This window comes from Antechinus flavipes, chromosome 1 (assembly GCF_016432865.1).
Source record: "Antechinus flavipes isolate AdamAnt ecotype Samford, QLD, Australia chromosome 1, AdamAnt_v2, whole genome shotgun sequence".
Classification (NCBI taxonomy): domain Eukaryota; kingdom Metazoa; phylum Chordata; class Mammalia; order Dasyuromorphia; family Dasyuridae; genus Antechinus; species Antechinus flavipes.
In genome coordinates, this window is record NC_067398.1 from 428608180 (window position 1) to 428630760 (window position 22581).

Genomic DNA, 22581 nt, shown 5'->3' on the forward strand with positions numbered 1-22581 from the left:
ATAAGTTAAATGCTTTGGATTGATATTTACAGACTCATCATTTACTTGAGTGGGACCTAAGTGATTGGTAACAGCTTCTTTTCAGTGAAAATGTTGGTATTTTATATAATTTCTTTTAGTTTCTATTATAGTTTTGTCTAGCATAGACATAATGATCAATCTGAACACACTTGGAACTTCCAGAGAAAGGAAGAAATGATAAATTATATATATGTAACTTTTTTTAAAAGAAGGTCTTAATTCAAAACTGTTATAAAAGCTATAATACAGTGTTTATAAATTTTAGCAATTTCAGGAATCTGTGTGGCCACAGAGATAATATATGAAAGTATATTTGTATGTTAAAGACAGTTATTTCATTTGTGGAAATTGTGGCATAGTGAAGAGATCACTAGATTTGGAGTCAGAAGATTTGGGAGCAGATTTAATTCTGGCACTTGTTGGGTTTGGCTTTGAGGTTTGGGGATGGACAGTTGGTGTTTGTTTTTTACTGAGTTACTCTAGGCTTGGGTTTTAATTATTGAGCAACACTCCCACAGTTTCTTAATCTATAGAGACTGAATAACACTTGTATTATGTATCTCATAGTAGTCTTAGGAGGATCAAATAGACAATGTATGCAAAGTGTTTTCAGAATAATAAGGCATTAAATAAATAGGTAATTAATAATATGTGATGTGATTTATTAAAAATGTTTGTCATTTTCCTAGATGTTGGTTAGATGTGGTGAAATGAAATTCTGTTCTATTATGTTCTCATTATAAAAGGATAATCACTAAAATTTTAGGATGATATTTTCAAGATTTGGCCTACTTAACCCATGTAAATAATGAAAGACCTGATATTCATTAATCTTCTTTTGATATAGCTCATCCCCTTCCTTTGTAGCATAAGTTTTGTACAACTGGGAAGGGGAAGAGTGTACATTAAACTACCATAATATTAAAGATGGCATCTCTTAATATAAAGATAATAAGAAATATTCCCTGTTACCATTTTTTTTAGTAAATAAATGTAAATTCTAAGCATACTTAGCAAAATAAAAGCATTGTGTTAGTTGCCAGAGGTCAATACTAAAATGACAGCATTTCTGTTGTAAAATTCTGGAAAATATTCTGTATGCTTATACTAGTTTTCCTTTATTTACTTAAGCTAAAGGGCATTGTAGAATGCAATTTACAAGAATTTGATAATTGTAAGTAATGTTAATTTCTTAGGATCTATTTTTTGACACCTTGAAATATGCACTCTCAGTAATATAAGTATTCCTCCAATGATACACATCACAACCTATGTAATTCTTGTGTATGTGCTCCTACATACACCAAGGTGTCCAACCAATTTGTTGATAGTCTTTACTTTCCTTCAATTCTCCTGAATATGTAAAGATACCAATGGAACATTTGGGTTATCCATCTGTTATGCATTTTTCTTGCTCTTTGGTCAACCTAATGTTAATAGCTTCTCCCCTCTCTGGTGTTATCTAATCTGGTTCGATAGCATAGAAATATATTCTGCTAGTGAAAAATAACTAAATTTAGAATAATGCTCTCAGAATCCAGTTTTTTAAACATTCATATTTAAAGCCAAAAATAATTATTCTTAAGTTGGGTAGACAAATATACTCAAAATTAAGAATGTATGATGGTATCTTATTTTCAAATAAATAGAAAAGGTGCCTTACTTTTTGAAAGATGGTTATTTAAAGTACATAAACTCAATCTGCATCTATCAGGAATGCATGCAACCTTCATCCATCAAAATCATAGAATTTCAGAGCTAAACGAAACTTATCCAATTCACAGGGTCATCACTTTTCATATAAGGTGGAAGACCATGTCCCATTGAAACTATTTCAGCTTGCTACTTACAGTTTTTACCTCCTTAGAAAATATATCATGTTAAACACTGTATCCAGTATGGAATTCTAATTTTCCATTTCCATTAGATTTCTATTTAAATAGAAGATCTTGGAGGGCAGGCAGTATTTTTTTTACTTTTTATCTTTACTTTCCCCATACCTTGAACATTCCTGTCTGCACACCTGTTCGTATTCTCCAGTTTTCCCATTTCCACTTGTTTATAGACCTGTTTGCATCTCTACTTTCTTTCTTTGAGATTTCTTTGAGCAATTGCTATTTTGTTTCTCTTTTAAGAGGGGGAAAAAACCTATTTTACACAATGGATATGAAATGCTAAAATGAAAATGAGATACAGCTGTGTACAGACATTTCATTATATGCGGAAGAGAATGCTACTGAGCAAAAAGGAAAAGCTTTTCTGACTTAATAGGTCTTTAATCGTACCTGTGCTTCATCTGTTCTAGTACAAAGATGAATTAAAGGTATATTTCTTGTCCTTTCTGGCGCGTCTTGTACCATAGTAAGAATTATGGCCCCTGCCCATAAGGAACTTAAAACCAACGTAGTAATGTCTGTGTGAACTTGATCAAGTTACTTAGCTTTTCTAAGCCTTTATCTCATCTTCTACAAAATGAGGGAATTAGAGAAGGAGGAAGAAAGCTCTGAGCTCTTTTCCATCTCCAAATCTAAGGTCCTTTAGTCATATGAAGTAATGAGTGCCACAGTAAATTAAAGAAGGAAGATGTGACTAACAATTGTAGGGAAGGAAAGTTTCTTGAGATATCCTAAACAAAAAAAAATAAAAAATAAAAAATAAAAAAGATATCCTAAACAGTGGCTAATTTTTTTAATCAAGTAGGTATGAGGAACAGTGCAATCAGAAACTGTCATTAAAAAAAAGCATTTTAGTAAAAACCTAAATAGCTCTTTTGGTGGCAAGCAAATATATATACAAGCCTGGTTTGAGGGTTCTTGATAGAAATAAGTTGAAAAGAAATTTGTATGTTGGATCTAAGGGATTTTGTACCTTATCTTGCAGGCTATATAAGGAAACCATTGAATATTTTTTTTTGTTTTGTTTTTTAGTGATACAATACTTAAATACGTTAAATACTTTAAAATATTTAAAACAATTTTTTTTTTTTAATGTTGATCTGGAAATGATCTGAAACAGTTTGGAAACAAGGGTCAACTGGAGATAAGAGAGATCAGTTAGACTTCTAGAACAGTCCAACCTAAAGTTATAAGGACTAAGAAGGCAATAGCTGTAGAAATGGGAAGGAAGAGAACCGTGTAAGAAAACTAAAGGAAGAATTTTTCAACTTTGATCATTGACTAGATATGGGGTTCAAGGAAGAGACAAGAGTTATAGGATCCAAGCTGTCTGTGCAGAGAATCATTCATACTATTAAATAAACAAAGAAGTCAGGAGTAAAAGATTGATAGGAGCCAAAGGGGACCTGTTTATTTTTTAGTCATTTACCTTTCCAAATGAACAATTTATAGTGTTTGGCCATATACAGAAGTAAAAATAATAGCAAATTTGTTAGAGATTTAGAGAATATGATAGAGGAAAAAGGAAGGGATTTAGACTATTGAGTTTAGCCAGTATTTCAGGGAATAGAAGGTATTTGAACTGACATTTTAAAAGAGGATTTTCCAGCCATAAAGTAAACAGGAGAAGAAAGCTAGGAACGTGGGCAGGAAAGTAATTGGTAGAAGCTGGTTTAGTTGGAGTTTAGGGAATATAGGAAGGAAAATCTTATGAGGTAAAACTGAAAAGGAAGATGTTATTTAAATTGTATAGTACTCTGAAGGCCAAATTAAAGAACTTGGACTTTATTTGGCAGGCAGTTGGTAAGCAGGGAAGTAATATAATTAGCCTAAAGTATAGGAAATAAGATTGTTACTGTCAAAGTACAGAAGAGGAGATAGGTTAAAAAAAATGTCATGGAGGCAATTAACTGGACTTGGTGATTTGATAAAAGATTTGAAGGAAAGTAATCAATCTTGACTGGAATTTCAAATGCAGTAGAGTAGGAGAGTGGTACTACTGTGAACTGATATAGGAAAAGTAAAAGGTAAAAAAGGTTAGGAGGGAGTGGGTAGGTAAAATAATGAATTTATTTTGAAAATGTTGTGACAGTGCTGATGAGGAATCTAAGGGGAGATATCCTGTAGGAACTTAATGTTAAAGAGGATGTGGGAAAACTGGGACACTAATGCATTGTTGGCAGAATTGTCAAATGATCCAGCCATTCTGGAGAGCAATTTGGATCTATGCCCAAAGGCCATAAAACTGTGCATACCCTTTGACCCAGCAATGCCATTATTGGGTCTGTATCCCAAGGATATCATAAAGGAGGGAAAAGAAACCACATGTCCAAAAATGTTTGTAGCTGCTCTTTTTCTGGTAGGAAAAAAAATGGAAAAGGAGTAGATACTCATCAATTGGGGCATGGCTAAACAAGTTGCAGGACATGAAGGTAATGGAATATTATTTTATAAAAAACAGTGAACAAGCTGATTATAGAAAGCCCTAGAAAGATTACGTGAAAGGATGCTGAGCAAAATAAACAGAACCAGGAATACGTTGTACATAGTAACAGCGAGAATGTACAATGATCAACTATGAAACACTTGGTTCTTCTCAGTAGTTCAGTGAGCCAATGGAATTCCAATAGAATTTGGACAGAAAATGTCATCTGCAATCAGAGACAGAACTAAAGAGACTGAAAGTAAATCAGTACATGTTATTTTCTGTTTTTTTTATCTCTCCTATGGCTTTTCCTGTTTGCTTTGATTTTTTTTTCTCCCGACATAATTCATAAAACAGTGTGTATTAAAAATAAACTTAAAAAAGAGAGAGAGACCACTACATAACTCTCAGATTAGCTAGGATGACAAGAAAAGATGATGATGAATGTTGGAGGGGATGTGGGAAAACTGGGACACTGATACATTATTGGTGGAATTGTGAGTGCTTCCAACCATTCTGGAGACCAATTTGAAACTGTGTTCAAAAAGTTATCAAACTGTGCATACCCTTTGATCCAGCAGTATTACTACTGGGCTTATATCCCAAAGAGATCTTAAAGAAGGGAAAGGGACCCGAATATATAAAAATCTTTGTGGCAGTCCTTTTTGTAGTTGCTAGAAACTGGAAATTGAGTAGATGCCCATCATTTGGAGAATGGCTAAATAAATTGTGGTATATAAATGTTATGGAATATTATTGTTCTGTAAGAAATGACTAGCAGGATGATTTCAGAAAGGCCTGGAGAGACTTACATAAACTGATGCTGAGTGAAATGAGCAGAAACAGGAGATCATTATAGACTTGAACAACAATACTATATGATGATCAATTCTGATGGTTATGGCTCTCTTCAAAAATGAGATGAACCGAATTAATTCCAATTGTTACAGTAATGAAGATAACCAGCTACCACCAGCAAAAGAACTATGGAAAATGATGTGTGAAGCACAACATAGCATTTCCACTCCTTCTGTTATTTTCCATTTGCATTTTTGTTTTCCTTCTCAGGTTATTTTTTACCTTATTTCTAAATCCAGTTTTTCTTGTGCAGCAAGATAATTATATAAATATGTATACATATATTGTATTTAATATATACTTTATCATACTTAACATGTATTAGTCTACCTGCCAATCAGAAAATCAAAACAGTGAGAGAGTTAGCTGTGAATATAACTGTAACATGTTCATTATTATGATTCATAGTTATTAAGAAAACATTAAAATTACTTTGGAATCAAAGCACATAGTTTTGGACTAGGAATTTTAAATGTTAAGTTTCACTCTCCAATTTTCCAGTGTTTCAGTGTAATCTTAAGCAAGTAGCTTATCCTTCTTAGCTTCAGTTTTCTAACTTGTAAAGTATTGGTATTAGAATACTGTTTTTAAGATCAAGTAGTATAAAATGCTTAGAATTTGGGTGGGTTTAGCATATATAACATGGTTGTTTTTTTTAAATTTCATTTAAAAAGTTATTTAGAGTATACCTAACATAATGCTAGTAGATGTTCTGTAAATGTTTGTTCGATTGATTGTCTACTATTTAAAAAAAAAATCTATGAGAATTTAGATTCCATATCAGTTTACAAGAGCACTTTAATTTGAGAGTATTTGAGAGTCCTACAATTTTAGGCTTGGAAGGGACTTTGGCCATTTTAAATCTAACCTCCTAATTTTACAGAGAAGATGAAAACAACCTCTTTTAAATCAAATTTTCTCTTTCATAGATCGAGCTGGGAGCATCAGTACCCTTGATTCTCTGGACTTTGCAAGATACTCAGATGATGGAAACAGGGAGACTGATGAGAGAGTAGCAGGTGAGAAAGATTATAGCTACTAAAATTAATCTGAAATTTTGGTACAGTAGAAACTTTTAAATGGCATTCACCAACTAGTAGTGAGCCTCCACATAATAAGTCTCCATACAGTTAGATTGGCTGATACTCAGATGGTAGATATTATCCGTGTTTTATATAGTGTGTTTCATATACAAAGGTGATGCCAATGACATGAGACTTTTTGTTTCCAGAGATAGTGATAGATTTATAGTGATATATATTTCATCTTGTAGCTAATGCTAATGAGAGACAGCTTGGCATGGTGGATAGAGGGCCAGCGTCAGGAAGAGCAGGATTTAATACATGCCTAGCTCTATGATCATAGACAAGTCACTTAACCTCTCAATACTCCAGTCAACTGTAAGACTATATGTAAAAGAAGAGTTACCAATATTCATCTTTAGGAAGTTCCCCATTAACAGTTACCTATATGGAGGAAGTCATCAAAAAAGACAAAAGTCAATTCATTAAATCCTGCTTAAAAACTAATAGTGTACATCTGTGAGATACAGGGGTAGGAGTGTAAAAAGACTAGGGAAGTGAGCAAAGTTGACTGGTTCACAAGAATTGAAGAATCATCATAATAGTCCCACGAGCATAGTATGTTAATTCAAATAATTTAATGCACAAATGCTATTTTTCAGAGATAGATTTTGCATAATTATAAACAATTTTTGTTTCAAGAGACTCAAGGGTTGATCAATATTCTTGTTATTTATTTGAGGTATTTTTAGTGTTTCTGTTAAAACGACATATAACAGAGGAGGAAAAAAACAATGCTAAGCTTTTCAGAACCAACTAATTAGTAATACCTGCTAATAGAGGTTGGATAATAATAAAGAACGCACATCTGAATCAGTTCTTCAACTATCATAGGACTTATGCTTTTTTTCCTAGAACTCCTCACAGTATTGACAAATATTGGCATATTTCAGGATCATCTCCTTTTTCTGTCCCTTTACCTTCTTCTAATGAGTAGTGAGCTATTTTGTCTTAGACAGTAAAATGAGTTGCTAGAAGAAACAGGTAATAGAAGGCCTGCATAATTCCTAAATTTTGATAATTAAAAATTTAAAGTATTTTAATTTTACAAAATATTTTAGTGCTTATTTTTATACTCTGCAAAATTTTATAGTCTACTTCTAACCTTGCACTTAAAAGTTTTTTAGATTATAAAACCTAATCAGAAAGTACAATTCTTTGTATTCTAAGGAACTCTTTTAACTTAAAAAGATAAGGTATATGGAAAATGAAATTGCACTGGAATAGTTTTTACTATTTATAAAAAATTGTCACTTAAGAAAATGAATGAAGTATGTGGTAGAGAAGACTCTTATTAAAAAAAAAAAAAAAGGGCTTCAAAGCATAATAACCAATTTTCACAAATTTTCACCAGTCTGCTACCAATGCTAATGCTTTAAAACCTCATCAAAAGATTAATACTGCATAAAATATAATTTGTCCTATTATATGCCATTGAACCACTCATAAATCCCACTAAATCAGAAGAGACATCTAAGAAATCACAAAATCTTTTTGACTTTGCTGAACAAGTCTTGGGCAGAAGAAGTCATGGATAACACAGGTATGTGTCCAGTTGCCCTATCAGGTAAGTGTAGGGAATTCCCCAACCCTTATGTTGTTAATAGTTATTGGCCATGCACTTTAGGTAGGTATTGGTCTTCTTTACAGATCTTTTACTTCCTTAAAGTTCTAAGATTTGTTCATTTTTTTTTCTTTGTTTACAATAGGCTCTTCCTGTGCTGGGCATCATTTCTAAAGTATCTCTGGCAGTGCCAGGCTTTTATTCTAAATGTTCTTCAAACACCATAGAGTAGCTTGCTGCTATTTTTTCCCCTGAATACTATCTCCATTGTATTTTCCTTCACAAGAATTAGATATTTTAAGGATATTATTAATGGTAGGAATAAAATACTTTCTTTTGAGAGCTTATATCTTTTTGAGTAAAGTGAAGGAAATATATTTTTCATCATAATTTGGAAATAAACAGTTTTTTGTCACATTATGAGGCATAAATATTTGAAGTGACCCATTTTATTCTAACATTGGTTTAATGTGGCAGTGATTTCTCTTAGGTAAAGGATTTGGTATATGTTTTCTAGAAAGTTAGTGTTGCCACATTTATAATATGTTTTTTGAAAATGTTAGATTTTCTAAATTATAAGTTACTTATGTATCCAAGACATTTTATTCTCTGTAGAGTGCCTTTCACTATTTAAAATTCTGGTCTCCCATTCTTTTCAGCATCCAATTGAAAATAGTTGTCTTGCTCCACACATTCTCACTTTTCATCTTCTACAAAATACTTTCCATTTTTCAGCATGTAATCTCATCATCTTTATGTCTCTTTGTGACCTTTCACATTTTTAGGCACGCTTCATGAATAATGGAAAGTACCTATTTACATTGCTTTATTAAGTTGTAGAGTCATGTACTTGTATATGTGTGTGTATATTTCCACATTAATGTCTTTAGTGAAGAAGAAATTAGTAGATTTATAAAACAGTAGACTTTTTTATTATATTGAGAAAAATGTCTGCTTAAGATCCTTGTTCTTAATTTAGGGAATTGCTGTATGGATCTTTTGAACTATCTTATATCACTGCCAAGAAATTAAAGGCTTTCTTTTTCAAACATTGGATGATTTATTTGTAATCATGTCTAAGATAGAACATCTCTATAAGAGATTAGGAAAATGTAAGCGAGACCTTACTTAATAAATTTGCTCTTTCTGTATATATGTAAGCTGTGTACAAAAGTTCACTGCCAAACATGTTTAGAACAGGATAAGAAAAATTCTTTCAGAGTTTCCAATTCAAGATCCCATGGTTCAAGGCCCTTACTTCCCTTATAATCAGATTTCCTGGCCTGGCTTTCTGTTTTTTCATTGAATCTTTCAGATTCCATATTACACTAGATACCTAGAGAATCATCAGTACAGAATTCAGAGAGGGAAAGACAGTATGGAATACAATATTGGTGACACCAATTAGTTGTCATTTTTCTTTATATAGCACTGAGACTTGCCATATCCAAGGAGTTTACCTGGGGGTTAGACAGATTGGTTATCTGCTTTGGAGACCAGATATCATGAAATTTCTCTGTAATGTTTCATAGAGATAATCTGAACCTGATTAATCTTTGTTGTCACTAATCCATTCTATTTCTCACATCAAGAATTATCTCTTCTTCCTCTTTTCTTTGTCTTACCATTTTCATTTTCTGATTTATAGAATCCTTTTTGACAGTATACCAAATCCTCTACAAATATAGATATAGTTCAAGATATAGGCACATAGATATACCTGTCCCAAGAAAGAAAACAGAGAGAGGTTATATTATTTTGAAAGTATTGATTCCTCTGCCTTTGAAGCTAAAGTTGAAAGTAAATTCTGAAAATGTAATATTTTTGCAGATGGTTGTATTCCAGAAAGTGTAATATTGTTGCAGATGGCTGTATTTCTTTCCTAGTGTGTTTTCTTTTGCTATTTAATTCATTAGGATACATAGTTGAAAGGAAAAGTCATTGATCTAAAAGAAATCAAATTTATCAAATAGCATTCTTCTTTTAATCACTGAACCAACTGACTTCACTCAATGTGTGATAGAATAGACTAAATCAGACATAAGATTAGATGTTTGTGTCCAGGAACCTCATCAGATGCCAATTACACTTTGCTGTTGTTGAAAATTAAGAAGGAGAAAGAAACTTTTGACAACAGCAGGAGCTTGTGGCTGATGCCCACCCAACAAAAAAGCTATGAAGTGTAGCAAATAAACATGGGTGAGTGGAAAACCAAGGTGAGTTTAAGCATCTCTTCAAAATACCATATTTCAGCGATATGAACAGATCTCTTGACAACTTTAAATTATTGAAATTACAAGTACTTGTAGATTTGTGAGTATGTAGTTAACATACATTACAGGTAAATAATGCCTAAAAAAAATGATCATAGTTCTTGATTCACCCTCATAAATTCTAAAGTATTTTGTACATAAAGGATTAATTGTATATACAGGCATGGATATTATGTATATGTTTATTGTGTGATCTTTATTGAGTTGCTTCAATATAAAAGTGTTTGAAAAAACATTTAACTGCTCTAAATACATGCAAATAGCTGTTTGGAGTGTAGGCTTTAGATCATAATTGTAACAGAATTTAAAATATTATAGGGAATACAGAGGAAAGGACATAGAGATAAATGGAAATAAATTAACACTATTTTTATTGTTTATAGTGAAAATACTGGCATAACCAAATGTCTCTGTACAAAGTTCTACACAAGCTACACGAATCTCTGTATAATTATAATAATATTCCCCTAAAGTCACTGAAAGGACTTTATCTTTGGAAACCATTTGTTATTGCACTGTGGGGAGAGTGAAAAGTAATAATGAGACTTGGCTTTTAATCCCTACTCTGCTACTAATTAGCAGTGCAGTTAGAGCAACTTGTATAATTTCTCTATGTGTCAAATTTCCTCATCTGTAAAATAAGAAAAATGAATTGTATTCTCTGTTAGCTTTCTCTTCAGAAATTTTTTTAACCTTAATGTATAACTTTTCATCTTTAGCAAAAAGTTTATATATATAAATACTCTTGCAGATATTACATTTATGTAAATAAATTTGCTACAAGTAAAATAACACAAAGCTTTCAGATCTGGAATGCATATTAGAAATTACCTAGTCCAATTCCCTTATTGCATAAATAAGAAAATTAAGGCATGAAAAGGTGAAATATGTTGCCCAACATTACACAGATAGGAAGTATATCTAGCCTTATTCTTTTAGCAGATATAAAAAGTTTAGTAGTACATTTTAAAAATATTTTATTATATTAATCGCTTTTCCTTTTAGATTACATTCCTTATCAACAAGAAATATGAGGTCTCTGCTATATATATACATATATATTTATTTGAAATTATGTTTTTGACAATTATAGAACTTGAAAATGTGTCTTGCAGGTTCATTTTCTAAAATTAAAACTAGTTTACAGATATAACATTTTATTGTGAATTACATAAGAGTATTCTAAAAATATTTCTTTAAAATTTCTATTTTTCTTTATCTGTAAGAAGCGCTAAATTTAGACATTGAGTTCCCATTGTATTTTCTTTAAATAGCTCTTCTGTTTCTCTGCTGTCAAATGACTGACCAAGATACTAACAGGGTGGTTACAGAATCATTCCTATTGAAAATTCTAACCTGTTAATATGGAAACAAAAAGAAACTGAACCAATATGTCTTGATCCATCAAGAAAAATTTATAAAACAGGGTAACACAATTTCATACAGCCAAGAAATGAAAACCTGCTAGTAATTTACTTGACACTGATGGGAGGCCTCAGATGCTTTTTTAATATATACATAACTGCATTGTGTACTGGATGCAAAAAAAAAAAAGTGCTCTGAAGAAGAGAATATGCAAATAAGAATACAGTTTCATAACAGGGTCATGAAATTTAGTTAGAATTGGAAAGAACTTTATAAATCATATAGTCCAACCCTCTCATTTTACAGAAGAGGAAACTAAAGCCTAGTAATAAATGACATGCACAGATTGTGAAGCTGGAAGTCAGTTACACAGATCATGTGATTGAGTTTTTCCTATACATTTATCCTCCCTTGCTTCTAACAATGAACTTTTTTTTCTGCTTTTTGCAAAGTACATGTTGTCACATTTGATCTTCTCAAAAAAAAAAAAAAAAAACCTACAAAATAGGTATGTTGAATCCTCAATTGCCAAATGAGGAAGCAGACCTAAAGAAATTAAGTGGCTTGCCCTTGGTCACACAGCTGCTAAATAGTAATAGTGGGACTGGAATCCAAGTCTTCTAACTCCATATCAAATGTTCTTTCCAGTTTTACCTAGCTGCCCTATGCTGTATGATAGCTGCTGAATACTTGGGGAAGATTAGCCATCAGGGTGGTAAGAAGGAGAATATTTTCTTAATAATTGGAACTCTGAAAAATAATGTACTCTGGATTAACCAATGTACAGATTTAATCATTCCACAAGTATTTATTGAGCGACACATATAAGAATTTAATAATAATAGCTCACAGTTACATAGCATTTTACAAATACTATTTTATCCTTACAAAAACTTTGTGAGGTAGGTGCTATTATTATCTAATTTCCAGATAAGACAATTGAGGCAAGCAGAGGTTATGTGATTTGCCTAGGGTCACCCAGCTAGTAACTGTCTGAGGCATATTTGAATTCAGTTTTTCCTGTTTTTAGGTCCAGCTCTATCCACTGTGCCAACTTGGCTGCTCTTTATTGAGCTTTCTAGTTCATTCTCTTCCTAAACTTATAGAAATAAATAGTCCAGATAACATTTCTTGACTAAGCATTGGATAGGGACTTTCTCTTAGAGACTTAATACCAGGAGAGAAGTTTTGGTGGTGTTTATCTTCACTTCCTACTCTTAGGAAAAAGAAGACAGCTATTGGAGCTTGGTGTTGTTTTTTTTTTTTTTTTATTCCCAAGAAAACGGGTTTTTGGGATCCTAGAATAAAATGAAAGAAGATAGTGATAAATCATCTTATTATGAAATGAGGTCACCTTATTTGAATTTTTATTCTATTGGTGAAGTCAGTATTTAACTTGTTTTTAGATTAAGCTCAATCAGGAGGCCTTTAAAATGTCAGAAACAGATAAATTTAGCATAAATTTTTCAAGCCTTGTATAAATTGAAAAATTAGGCTAGAGCAATACAGAAATGATACTCTCTTTCATCCTGATTTGAACTAAAATAAAATTTATACCATTTTTTCTCTCCTAAAGAATGTTTTGAGTTCTGACTATCTGCCCTCCCCCCCCACAAAAAAAAAAAATTGAATGCTATTATTTTTCAACATCTGGTCCAGAAGTAATAGTTGGCTTTATTTGTTTTCTTGTTGTCACTTCAGATAGTCTTCAATAAGTTTTAGTAAGTTCTAAATTTTGTATTAATAACTTATAATAAAACTAGTCTCAGTAGAATTACATTATTTAAAAGTTTGTAGCGAATCATTAAACAGTAGAGAGGATTAAAAATAATTTTTAGAATCATTGAAATTAATAAATTTCTCAACAGTTCTTGGCCAATTCATTTCAAATTTTTAATTAAATTTTTTTAACACTAGAAAAGGTAAGTTTACTGATATCTTTAATAATAGTACTGCTGTTCAGAACCTTTATGCTTTTTCATTTGAATCTTGTGTGTGTGTGTGTGTGTGTGTGTGTGTGTGTGTGTGTGTGTGTGTATGTGTGTGTGTGTGTGTGTGTATATATATTTATCAATTATAGAGATGCTGTATGGCTTCTAACTTAAACTTTTCTTTTGGAAAATGTATATTGTCTTAACAAGAAACATGCAGCAGAGTGCTTTTTTTTTTTCTGATAGGTTCTGTCTGTTCAGTCTTGTAATTTTTTGTGCTATTGACAAGATATTTGTACATAAAAATTTAATTCTTGCCGTCTGACATGGGTTTTTCTGGCTTTCTGTGCCCTAATCATACAGTGTTTTGCTCTTAATTCATCTTAACTTTTTCCAGTTAAATTTCTGAGTTTTTTCAAGTTTGTGTTTAAACCAGTATTATTTTGTTTTATTTCATATTTCTGTCATTCTGAGGTAGAGCATTCCTGATCTGCAATTGTTCTGTAATATGATAATGTTAAGAGACTTGAAAAATTAGTAGGGAATACAATTAAATGCTGCTTCAACTGAACCACTGTGCTATTTGTCATTGTCATTGCTATATGTCACTGAGCACAGCACAGCAAAAATGTATATGTAGTCTTGTACAAACAGCAGTATTAATTTTTAACACTAAGAATTTCTGGAATACTTTAACTTTGTTGCATAGAAATATTTGCAGATCAGCTTTGCTGACTACCAAAAAGAAATATTAACACATTTCCTCTCATTGGATCTTTAGTTATGCTTCCACATTGCTGCAGTTAAATTCTATGCATCAAAAAAGTAGTTTTCATGTAGCAGATGTGATTCAGTTACATCCTAAAGTTTTGATGACCAAGTGCAAACTGAGTGAAACTTTCTTTTCCATAAAGACTTAGTTTCTAGTTATTACCATGACTATCAAGACATTTTTCAGTGAATCAATTAGAACAAAGCAATTTAAAATGATTTTTCAAGTGATAGCACACATTTTCCTAGATCATCTCTTAACGCCTGCATTTTGCTTATTCAGTTAGTTGTAGAATTATTTGTTTTAATTTACAAGGATTATAGTTTTTTAAAACTTGGTTTTTGACTATTTGCTTCTAACTATAAAACTAGTAATAGAAATTTCTGAATCAAAGAAAATTTCCTTGTTCTTAAGGTATGTGAACTACTTAGTCCCTCCTCATGGATAAAAATAGTATATTAAAATATTGTTTTTTTTATGGTTTATTGATAATTAGCTTGTGATAAAACAAGTTTGTATAAAACAAGAGAAAGATTTTAAAACATTATTTGAAAAGCTCTTTTTAAAAAACATGTGATAACAGTGTTTCCCCTATTGAATTTAGAAAGAGAGGACTGGAGTTCTTATACCAGTTCAAGCACTTAATATCTGTGTGACGTCAGGCAGGTCACTTAACTTCTCTGGCTCTCATGTTTTCTCACCTACAGAATAAGAAGGTTGAATTAGATCGTTCCTGCAAGTCCCTTCCAGGTCTCAATTTGTCAATTTAAAAGTGCATTTTTTGACAGGTGGAAGTTTTTTGTATTAAAATTGTGAATTACTTCTTTTCTCCTCCTCCCATAACTGTTAGATAGCATTGTAACCCTCTTCTGCTTTAAGAAATATCCAAAATGATTCTCCTTATAAGTTTTATTTGGAATATAGTCCAAAGAGAAACCAATTATCATACTCTCATATTTCTAATAAACCCCTAAGTATTTTTCTTGTAGTTTAGTAATTTAAGTATTAAATATGTTTGCTACCTAGAAAATATACTTTGGCACTTCTTTTGTTGCTAGAGAAATACAGATATCATGAGAATTATATAAGATTTGGAAAATGTATCACTAATTTATAAAATGGGTCTATCAAAGAGGTTTCCATTATCTTAATTTTGAATATTATTTGAAATAATTGTTTTCAAAGTAGTTCAATTAATCCTATAGATGTTATATTTTTAAGTAGTTCAGGCATCACCTACTTATTCCATCATTCACAAAAGGATGTATCAATAGGGACATTTCATTTCTTTTCCTAACTTTGAGTTAGGGAGAAGTATTCAGATATCACATACTTTATTTAAATAAAATATTTTACATTTTAGAATTGTTTTAAAAATAGAGCAATTCCTTGTCAGACAGCTAGAACATTTGACCTGTTCACTTAGAGTACTACTAATGTTATGGAAAATGTTCACCAGTTTGCTTTCAGACCAACTCTGCTGCATGCTTTCATGAGTTCCATAAAGATTGCATGCTTTCTGTTTTCAATACAAACTGTATTTTTTTTTCATACCCATCCTTGCTTTTTATTTTTTTATTTTTGTTTCCCTTTTCTTGGTTGGATGCCTGTGTGTGTTTAATCCAAATCCCTGTCCAGTCCTGGAGTTTGAACTACGGAAAGCCAAGGAGACCATTCAGGCCCTCCGAGCCAACCTGACACAGGCTGCAGGTGGTGTACATAAAACTTTTCTTTAGACTTTATAATTTGACAATGTAGAACTAGTTGAGATTTTTTTCATATGATACAGATCCTAAAGTCTCTGTGTACATTTCTTCCCCCCCCAGAAAATGAAGTTCCTTTACAGGAACGAAAAAATTACAAATCAAGTCCTGAAATTCAGGTAGGCAATTTATTAGAGAAATGTTCACAAATAATATATTGAATGGAACAAATGAATGGAAAGAAGGTTTAAAATGTCATTTCTGTTTTTTATTTCTAGGAGCCAATCAAACCTCTTGAAAAAAGAGCTCTAAACTTCCTAGTGAATGAATTTTTACTAAAGAATAACTACAAACTTACATCAATAACTTTTTCTGATGAAAACGATGATCAGGTAAAGTTTGAATAATCCATTGTCAATTTTGGAAAATGGGTGGTTTTATGTCTCTGTTATCAGATTGGTCACCCAAAAAAGTCATCAATGAGATCTGTCATCTCCTTCCCTTAGATATTTAACATATATAGCTTCTATTCTGTGCAAAAATTTGTCAAACACACTACTTAAGACTTAACACTGTAGGGATCAAAAGAGTGTTTCTTAAATTTTAATCACTATTGTGAGTTACATAAGCAAAGGTATCAGCATCACCCATGTTGGATCAATCTTCTATGAATAAGTATTCATCCTTCAATCCCAATAGAATTTTAGCTCAATAAAGAGAAAAAGAAAAAATAAATAGAAATGGGGGTGATATCATCACAGAATCCAAAGAGAATGATTGTATATGTGTCTTAGGGGCTACTGTTATATTCCCCCCCTCCCCTTTTTTTTTTTTCCCTAAAAGACAGAAAACCTGGTGTGCATATCATACTTAATGTCTGGACTTAATTATGGAATTAATTTGTATTCCAGGACCTCTCAGAGTTTTCTCCTTTTCACCTATTTTGTAGGACTTAAACCCTAGGGCCAATCCTGTCTAAGGAGTCCACTTAGGCTCTGTAGACTAAGGTTAATCTGGCCTGGGCCTCTAAAGTAGGTTCATGACTAAACTGGCCCACTGTAGGTTGATATTGACAGATTCAAACCTGTGAGATTATCCTTTTAAGATATGTTGGGGGAAGAAGGGTGAGAAAGTGGCACCTAAAGCCCTGTTTTTGCTCCACTTTGGACTCAGGAACTACCATTCTGGCATAAAGAAGAATTGTGAAGAACTTAGAGAACATTCAAAGGAGAGCTCTTCAAATGATGAACAGGTTATAATAAAGTTATACCTTTAAGGAAAAACATTAAAAGAGTTAGCCTTCTTTATCCAGATTTAATAATCCCAGTTGGCACATTAAATCATTATTACTGCACTGAAGATGATGACCAATTGTGTTCTGCTTTTCTCTCCTGAGGGTAGAAAAAGAAAAGGGGTTTATGGTGCAATTTGAGGAATTTATATTTGTTGCTTTCATTTTTTGATAAATATCCCTGAAGGTAACTTACAGAAATAGATTATGCATAGTTTCTTATCATAATCAAATTTTTAAAGAGTCCCCTGATAGTTTAAGATAGTTCTCCTTAGAAACAAAAAAAAAGAGAGAAATGAAATATTAGACATATTAGATCGCAGAGTGCTAGCTAATATTTTGATTCTGTGACTGTAATATTTGACACACATTATTTCTGTTTCATGTGCTTCTCAGAAGCTCCATAGAAATTCTTGTACCCCACCTTTTATTAGTCACAAGCACACAGAAAGTGCTTTTATCCCTTTTTTCCTTTTCCTTTTTTTTTTTTAAAAGCTTCTTCAACTGAATTTTTTTCTTCCATGAGAATAATACTTGACAAAATGCCATACCTGAGGTACATGTGACACGTGATATTTACCTTTTTACTTGGTAGCTTAGTTGGTGTTCCAGTTTATGTTGTTTTGTTATTAGCATCATTGTTGCTTTTTTAATTTGCTCCCCAGACCATGTACTTGAATGTCTAGCCTATTAATACCAGATTGGGCTTAAAAAAAAAAAAAAAAGAATGATTTATAGTAAAATGAAGATTACAAATTTTTTTAGTCCCTGAATGGGATCCAAGAGGTTTAAGAGTTTCTTCATTGTTAACAGGACAAGATTCTTGTATGCTGGGGAAAGGTGACATAATGACATCATCTTTGGAATATCTTAACTCATTGGAACCACAGGCTAAAAACCTAGCAGGGTTAGTTTTAGCCTTGATCCTCATTAGAAAGGTAAAGATCATGTATAGTCTTTTGGTCATTACCTTACATCAAGGCTATTTGATATACAAAATTGGTAGATATTTCCCTAAAGTTTATAAAGATGTAATATTTCACAAAAGTGTATCTTATCAAAATATCTTCAACTTCTTTAGCCATTAAACTTGACAGGTCATGCAATTAAATATTTGAGTACCTCTTATGTCAAGGCATTGTACAGTATAAAAGAAAACCCGCTAAACAATTACATGACAGGTTAATCATGTTTCAAATAACCAAACAAACAATTAGAGAAAATGTGGATCATAGAAAAAAAAAATTCAAGAAATGCCAACAGGCAGCTAATTGGTGTATGATGTGTTTAGGAAAATTGTCAACAGTAATTTCACTATAATTTGTTTTATATATTTTAACATTGAATTGTTGGGTTTTTTTGTTTTTTTTTGTTTTTTGCTGAGGCAATTGGGATTAAGTGACTTGCCCAGGTTCACACAGCTAGAAAGTGTTAAGTGTCTGAGACCAGATTTGAACCCTGGTCCTCCTGACTTCAGGGCTATGCTCTATCCACTGTGCCACCTAGCTGCCCTCAGTTAATTGTATTTTAAACGTTTAATAATATTGTCCACCAGCCACAATATTTATCCTCTACTGCATAGCACATGATTCTGTCCCTTGGATATTAGTTGCACTCTTGATATAAAATATATATTTACTAGAGGTTCAAACATACTTTAAGAGTATAGGATTGAATTTGATTACCACTTAAGATTATGTAGAACCATCTTTTGCAGAAGATAATGTGGATCATCTTTAAAATTGTATCATTTCTTGGGTTGAAAAGTAAGATCAATGTAGTCTTTTATTACTTTTAACTAGTTTTAATTTCTGTAGTTATCCTTCAGTTTGGGTTAATCTAGTACTACTTAAATAGTGAGGTATGTTGCTATTCAAACTATAAAAATGGTTGACTTGCTTTATTTTAGTTTTTATTATGATTATTTTTTATTTTGTATTGTAAATCCAATTGAATTATATTTGTTTATAACGTCAATCTGGATATATTATTTAAGTTGAAACTTAAGTTTTTAAGAATGTTTAGCCAACTTTTTTAAAGTGAAGAAAGCTTCCTTAGAACTACTTTTTTTGTTACAGGGATTTCCATTCTTTATCTTTTCTTTTAAATGTACTCTTTGAATAGTATTAAGAAATCAGCATTCCACATTAAAGAATTCTTAGGAATAATAGTTTGATACACTGGGTATAAGGTGTTAATGTAAAATAAAAAGACTCCACTATTAATACATTAAAAGAATTACTGTCTTTTGGAGTCAAATTCTGGAAAACTATATTGCTTATTTTATAAATACTGCTATGGTTAATTTTTTTTTCTTTTGAACTTACCTTTTGCAATTACTTACAAAATACATATTACTGTGTGTTATTTTTGTAGTTACATCTTGATTCTGAGCAGAACTGTAATGGAGGTTCACTAGAACCAAATGTAACACTAAATTAATTTTGGCTTTCCTCCCAAATCAGATGTTTCTCTCAGAGAATAAAGATTAGTCCTCTTTGAAGATATACAAAGGAACACAATATAGGCTCCAATGATAATTACAAACATATTTTAATAATTAATGTTGTATTCATTTTTGAAATAAATATAAAACCTTCCAAACTATGTATTATTATAAAGGCAAAACAAACCTTTTTATATGTATATTCTGGCATATTTTTAAAACAACCAACCTGATAGCTTTATAGTTGTATCTTACATAAACAGAATAGATAAATAAGCAGTTTATTTCTCTTGAGTGGCTTCTGAATGCATTGATTACTTCTCCAGAACTGTATTATTGTTTTTCTAAATCATCAAAGAATTTCTGACATAATTTTTACACCAAATTTTTAATCATAGTCTTTAATACATAGCATATTGGAACTGCAATACCACCTGTCTGATACCAAATGTTTATATAATTAGCGGAAAGTTATCATGTGCTGAAAACAGTCCAGTATCTGAAGTCAGAACTGGGTTTCAGTTATGGCCACTGCCATCCTATCTATTCATCTTTTGACCAATTATTTACCTTTTCTGGGCCTTACATTTTCTCATTTATATAGTGGAAAGTGTTGAATTAGGTACCATCCGGCTCTGATTCAGTATAATCTAGATGAAGATATTCAAGTACTATCCTTTTAACAGTGAATTCAGAGTTCTTATCCTAAATGCTTTTGTAGTGTTACCTTTGAAGTTCCTTTTTTTTTTTTTTTTAAAGTTCTTCACTTAGATTCCAGATTAATCTGCTTTAATTGTCCTTCTGTTGACAATAATTTGTTGAATACCTGCTGGTTGTTCAATGTTGTGGGGAAAGCAAAATACATAGAATATATAGTACCTGCACATAATCTTGTGTAATTCTATTCTACAGCAAAAGTAATTATATGGTGAGTAAAATAAAGCTTATGTGTAGAGGAAAATGTATCATATAACTATTGTTCTCTTCTGGACTCTTAAAGGATTTTGAATTGTGGGATGATGTAGGATTGAACATTCCAAAACCTCCAGACTTGTTACAACTCTACCGTGACTTTGGAAACCATCAAATAACTGTGAAAGATGTTGTAGATGTGGCAAGTGGAGTAGAAGAGAATGAGTTAGAGGCTGTTACCCCAGTGTTAGGCAACCTTCCTTCATTTGAAACCCCACAGCCTGTAGAGGTAAGGAACATCAGCCACACAGTTTTGTCTTCAGAAAATCTTTGTGTTATATATGAAATACATATGTGTGAGTATAGCAATTATAATTTTTTTTTCTAATTGGTTCTAGAATTGCTTGATAGTACAAAAGCTAGAAGATAAAATTAGTTTATTAAACAATGAAAAGTGGTCTTTGATGGAACAAATCAGAAGGCTAGAGAGGTATGTATACTTTGTATTTATTAAACTCTTTGGATGACATAACAGTTGGGAATTGATTTCATCATATTAACCAAAGTTTCATTTTACAGAGTCATTGTATAATTGAAAATATTCTTCATCATAATTGGAATTACCTTTGAAAGCAATGAAAGACCAAGTAGTCTCAAAGAACTGATCACTACCTACTCTGCTAGGAAATAAGACAACTTTCTCTTCATTTTACTTCAATTATAGTTATAACTGAAATATATAATTACATTGTATGTGGCATGGCCTAACTTAATCAAGAGCTTCTTTCCATGTTAACCTTTTAAGTGGTTTTTGGCTTTTCCAAAGTTTGGTAAAAATTAAACTTGCCTCTTGAAATTTCTTTTTTTCTTGTAGTGAAATGGACATTCTCAAAAATGAGAATTTTTCCTTCCCCACGGTTCGTGACACAGATCATCCCTCTTTGGACCAATTCCCTCACAGAATCTCTGAAAACAATGAACAGTACTTAGATATGAAGAATTCAGATAAGGATCAAACTAAGGATGTTAATCTTTCAGTATCAGGTGAAACAGAAGCTTTAACTCCTAAAGTGAATGACTCAAATTCATTCCCAAGAAAAGAAAGGGAGAAAATGCCAACTTATTCTCCATCAAACAAAGACACAGTGCACTTTGATAAACCAAATAGGTTAGTGTGAAAATGCTTGAAGAATTATTTAAATTTTATTTTGTTAATCTTTTTAGAAGAGTTTTAGTTTGTACATCTGATTTTATTTGATAGCAAACCTCTGTGTATGCGTGTGTTTGTGTACTTTTGTCATGTCACATAGAGTGTTAGGCATATAGTAGTTATTTGATAAATACTTGTTGAATTGGTAAGGAAAAAATAAACTACGGGATTCTATTCGTAACTTATATTAATAACAAAAGTATTTGTCCAGCAAACGACCTTTGCTTGATACCTCTTTGCTACTTTGCACACCAAGCTTCACGGTATAAAATGAAACTCAAGAAAATTTCTCTTCTTAATTATAAGTATATATGCCTTCAGTTTCATAAATCTTTATGAGCTGAACCTCAGTAAAGAAAAAATTTATTTTCCTGACCAATGGAAAAAATAATTACTAATTTATCAGTCTTTCATTTCTGAGGTAATAAATAGTATTTTTTTAATCTCTTTCAAAATTTTTGAAACTATAATCACTAATATGTTGTTTTTGTGCCAAGTACTACCCCTGTACTCATTCTTCACTTCGTAAACATTCTTTAATCAATCAGTACGCTTTTATTAAGTCCTTATTGTGGGCCAGGTCTATACTAAGCACTGGGTAACAAATGTAGAAAAAGCATTTCTCCTTTTACGGAGCCTATAATTGGGGGAAACTTATAAGTAACTAGATACATACAAGAAGGGGAGGTACCAGAAGTTGGGGGAAGGAGAGTGGGAAAATCCTTTTGCAGAAAGTAGATCCTAAAATGTAATTGAGATAGATCTGAAGACTTGTTACTAAATTTAGTAATTCATGTGAGATTGCAGGAGATTCATTCTTTTGAATGTGAATA

At 31.7% G+C, this 22581-nt stretch overlaps 1 protein-coding gene across 4 annotated transcripts in view; it reads left to right on the top strand.

Moving 5' to 3' along the window:
- Positions 1–22581, top strand: part of RELCH (RAB11 binding and LisH domain, coiled-coil and HEAT repeat containing) — a 123502-nt gene that overhangs the window by 26663 nt on the left and 74258 nt on the right. For all 4 annotated transcript variants that reach the window (XM_051969907.1, XM_051969905.1, XM_051969904.1 and 1 more), the window contains exons 2-8: positions 6129–6218; positions 15825–15896; positions 16013–16068; positions 16168–16281; positions 20627–20827; positions 20937–21028; positions 21413–21706. In XM_051969907.1, coding sequence (XP_051825867.1) covers positions 6129–6218; positions 15825–15896; positions 16013–16068; positions 16168–16281; positions 20627–20827; positions 20937–21028; positions 21413–21706 — 919 coding nt within the window. The remainder of the gene's footprint in view (positions 1–6128; positions 6219–15824; positions 15897–16012; positions 16069–16167; positions 16282–20626; positions 20828–20936; positions 21029–21412; positions 21707–22581) is intronic.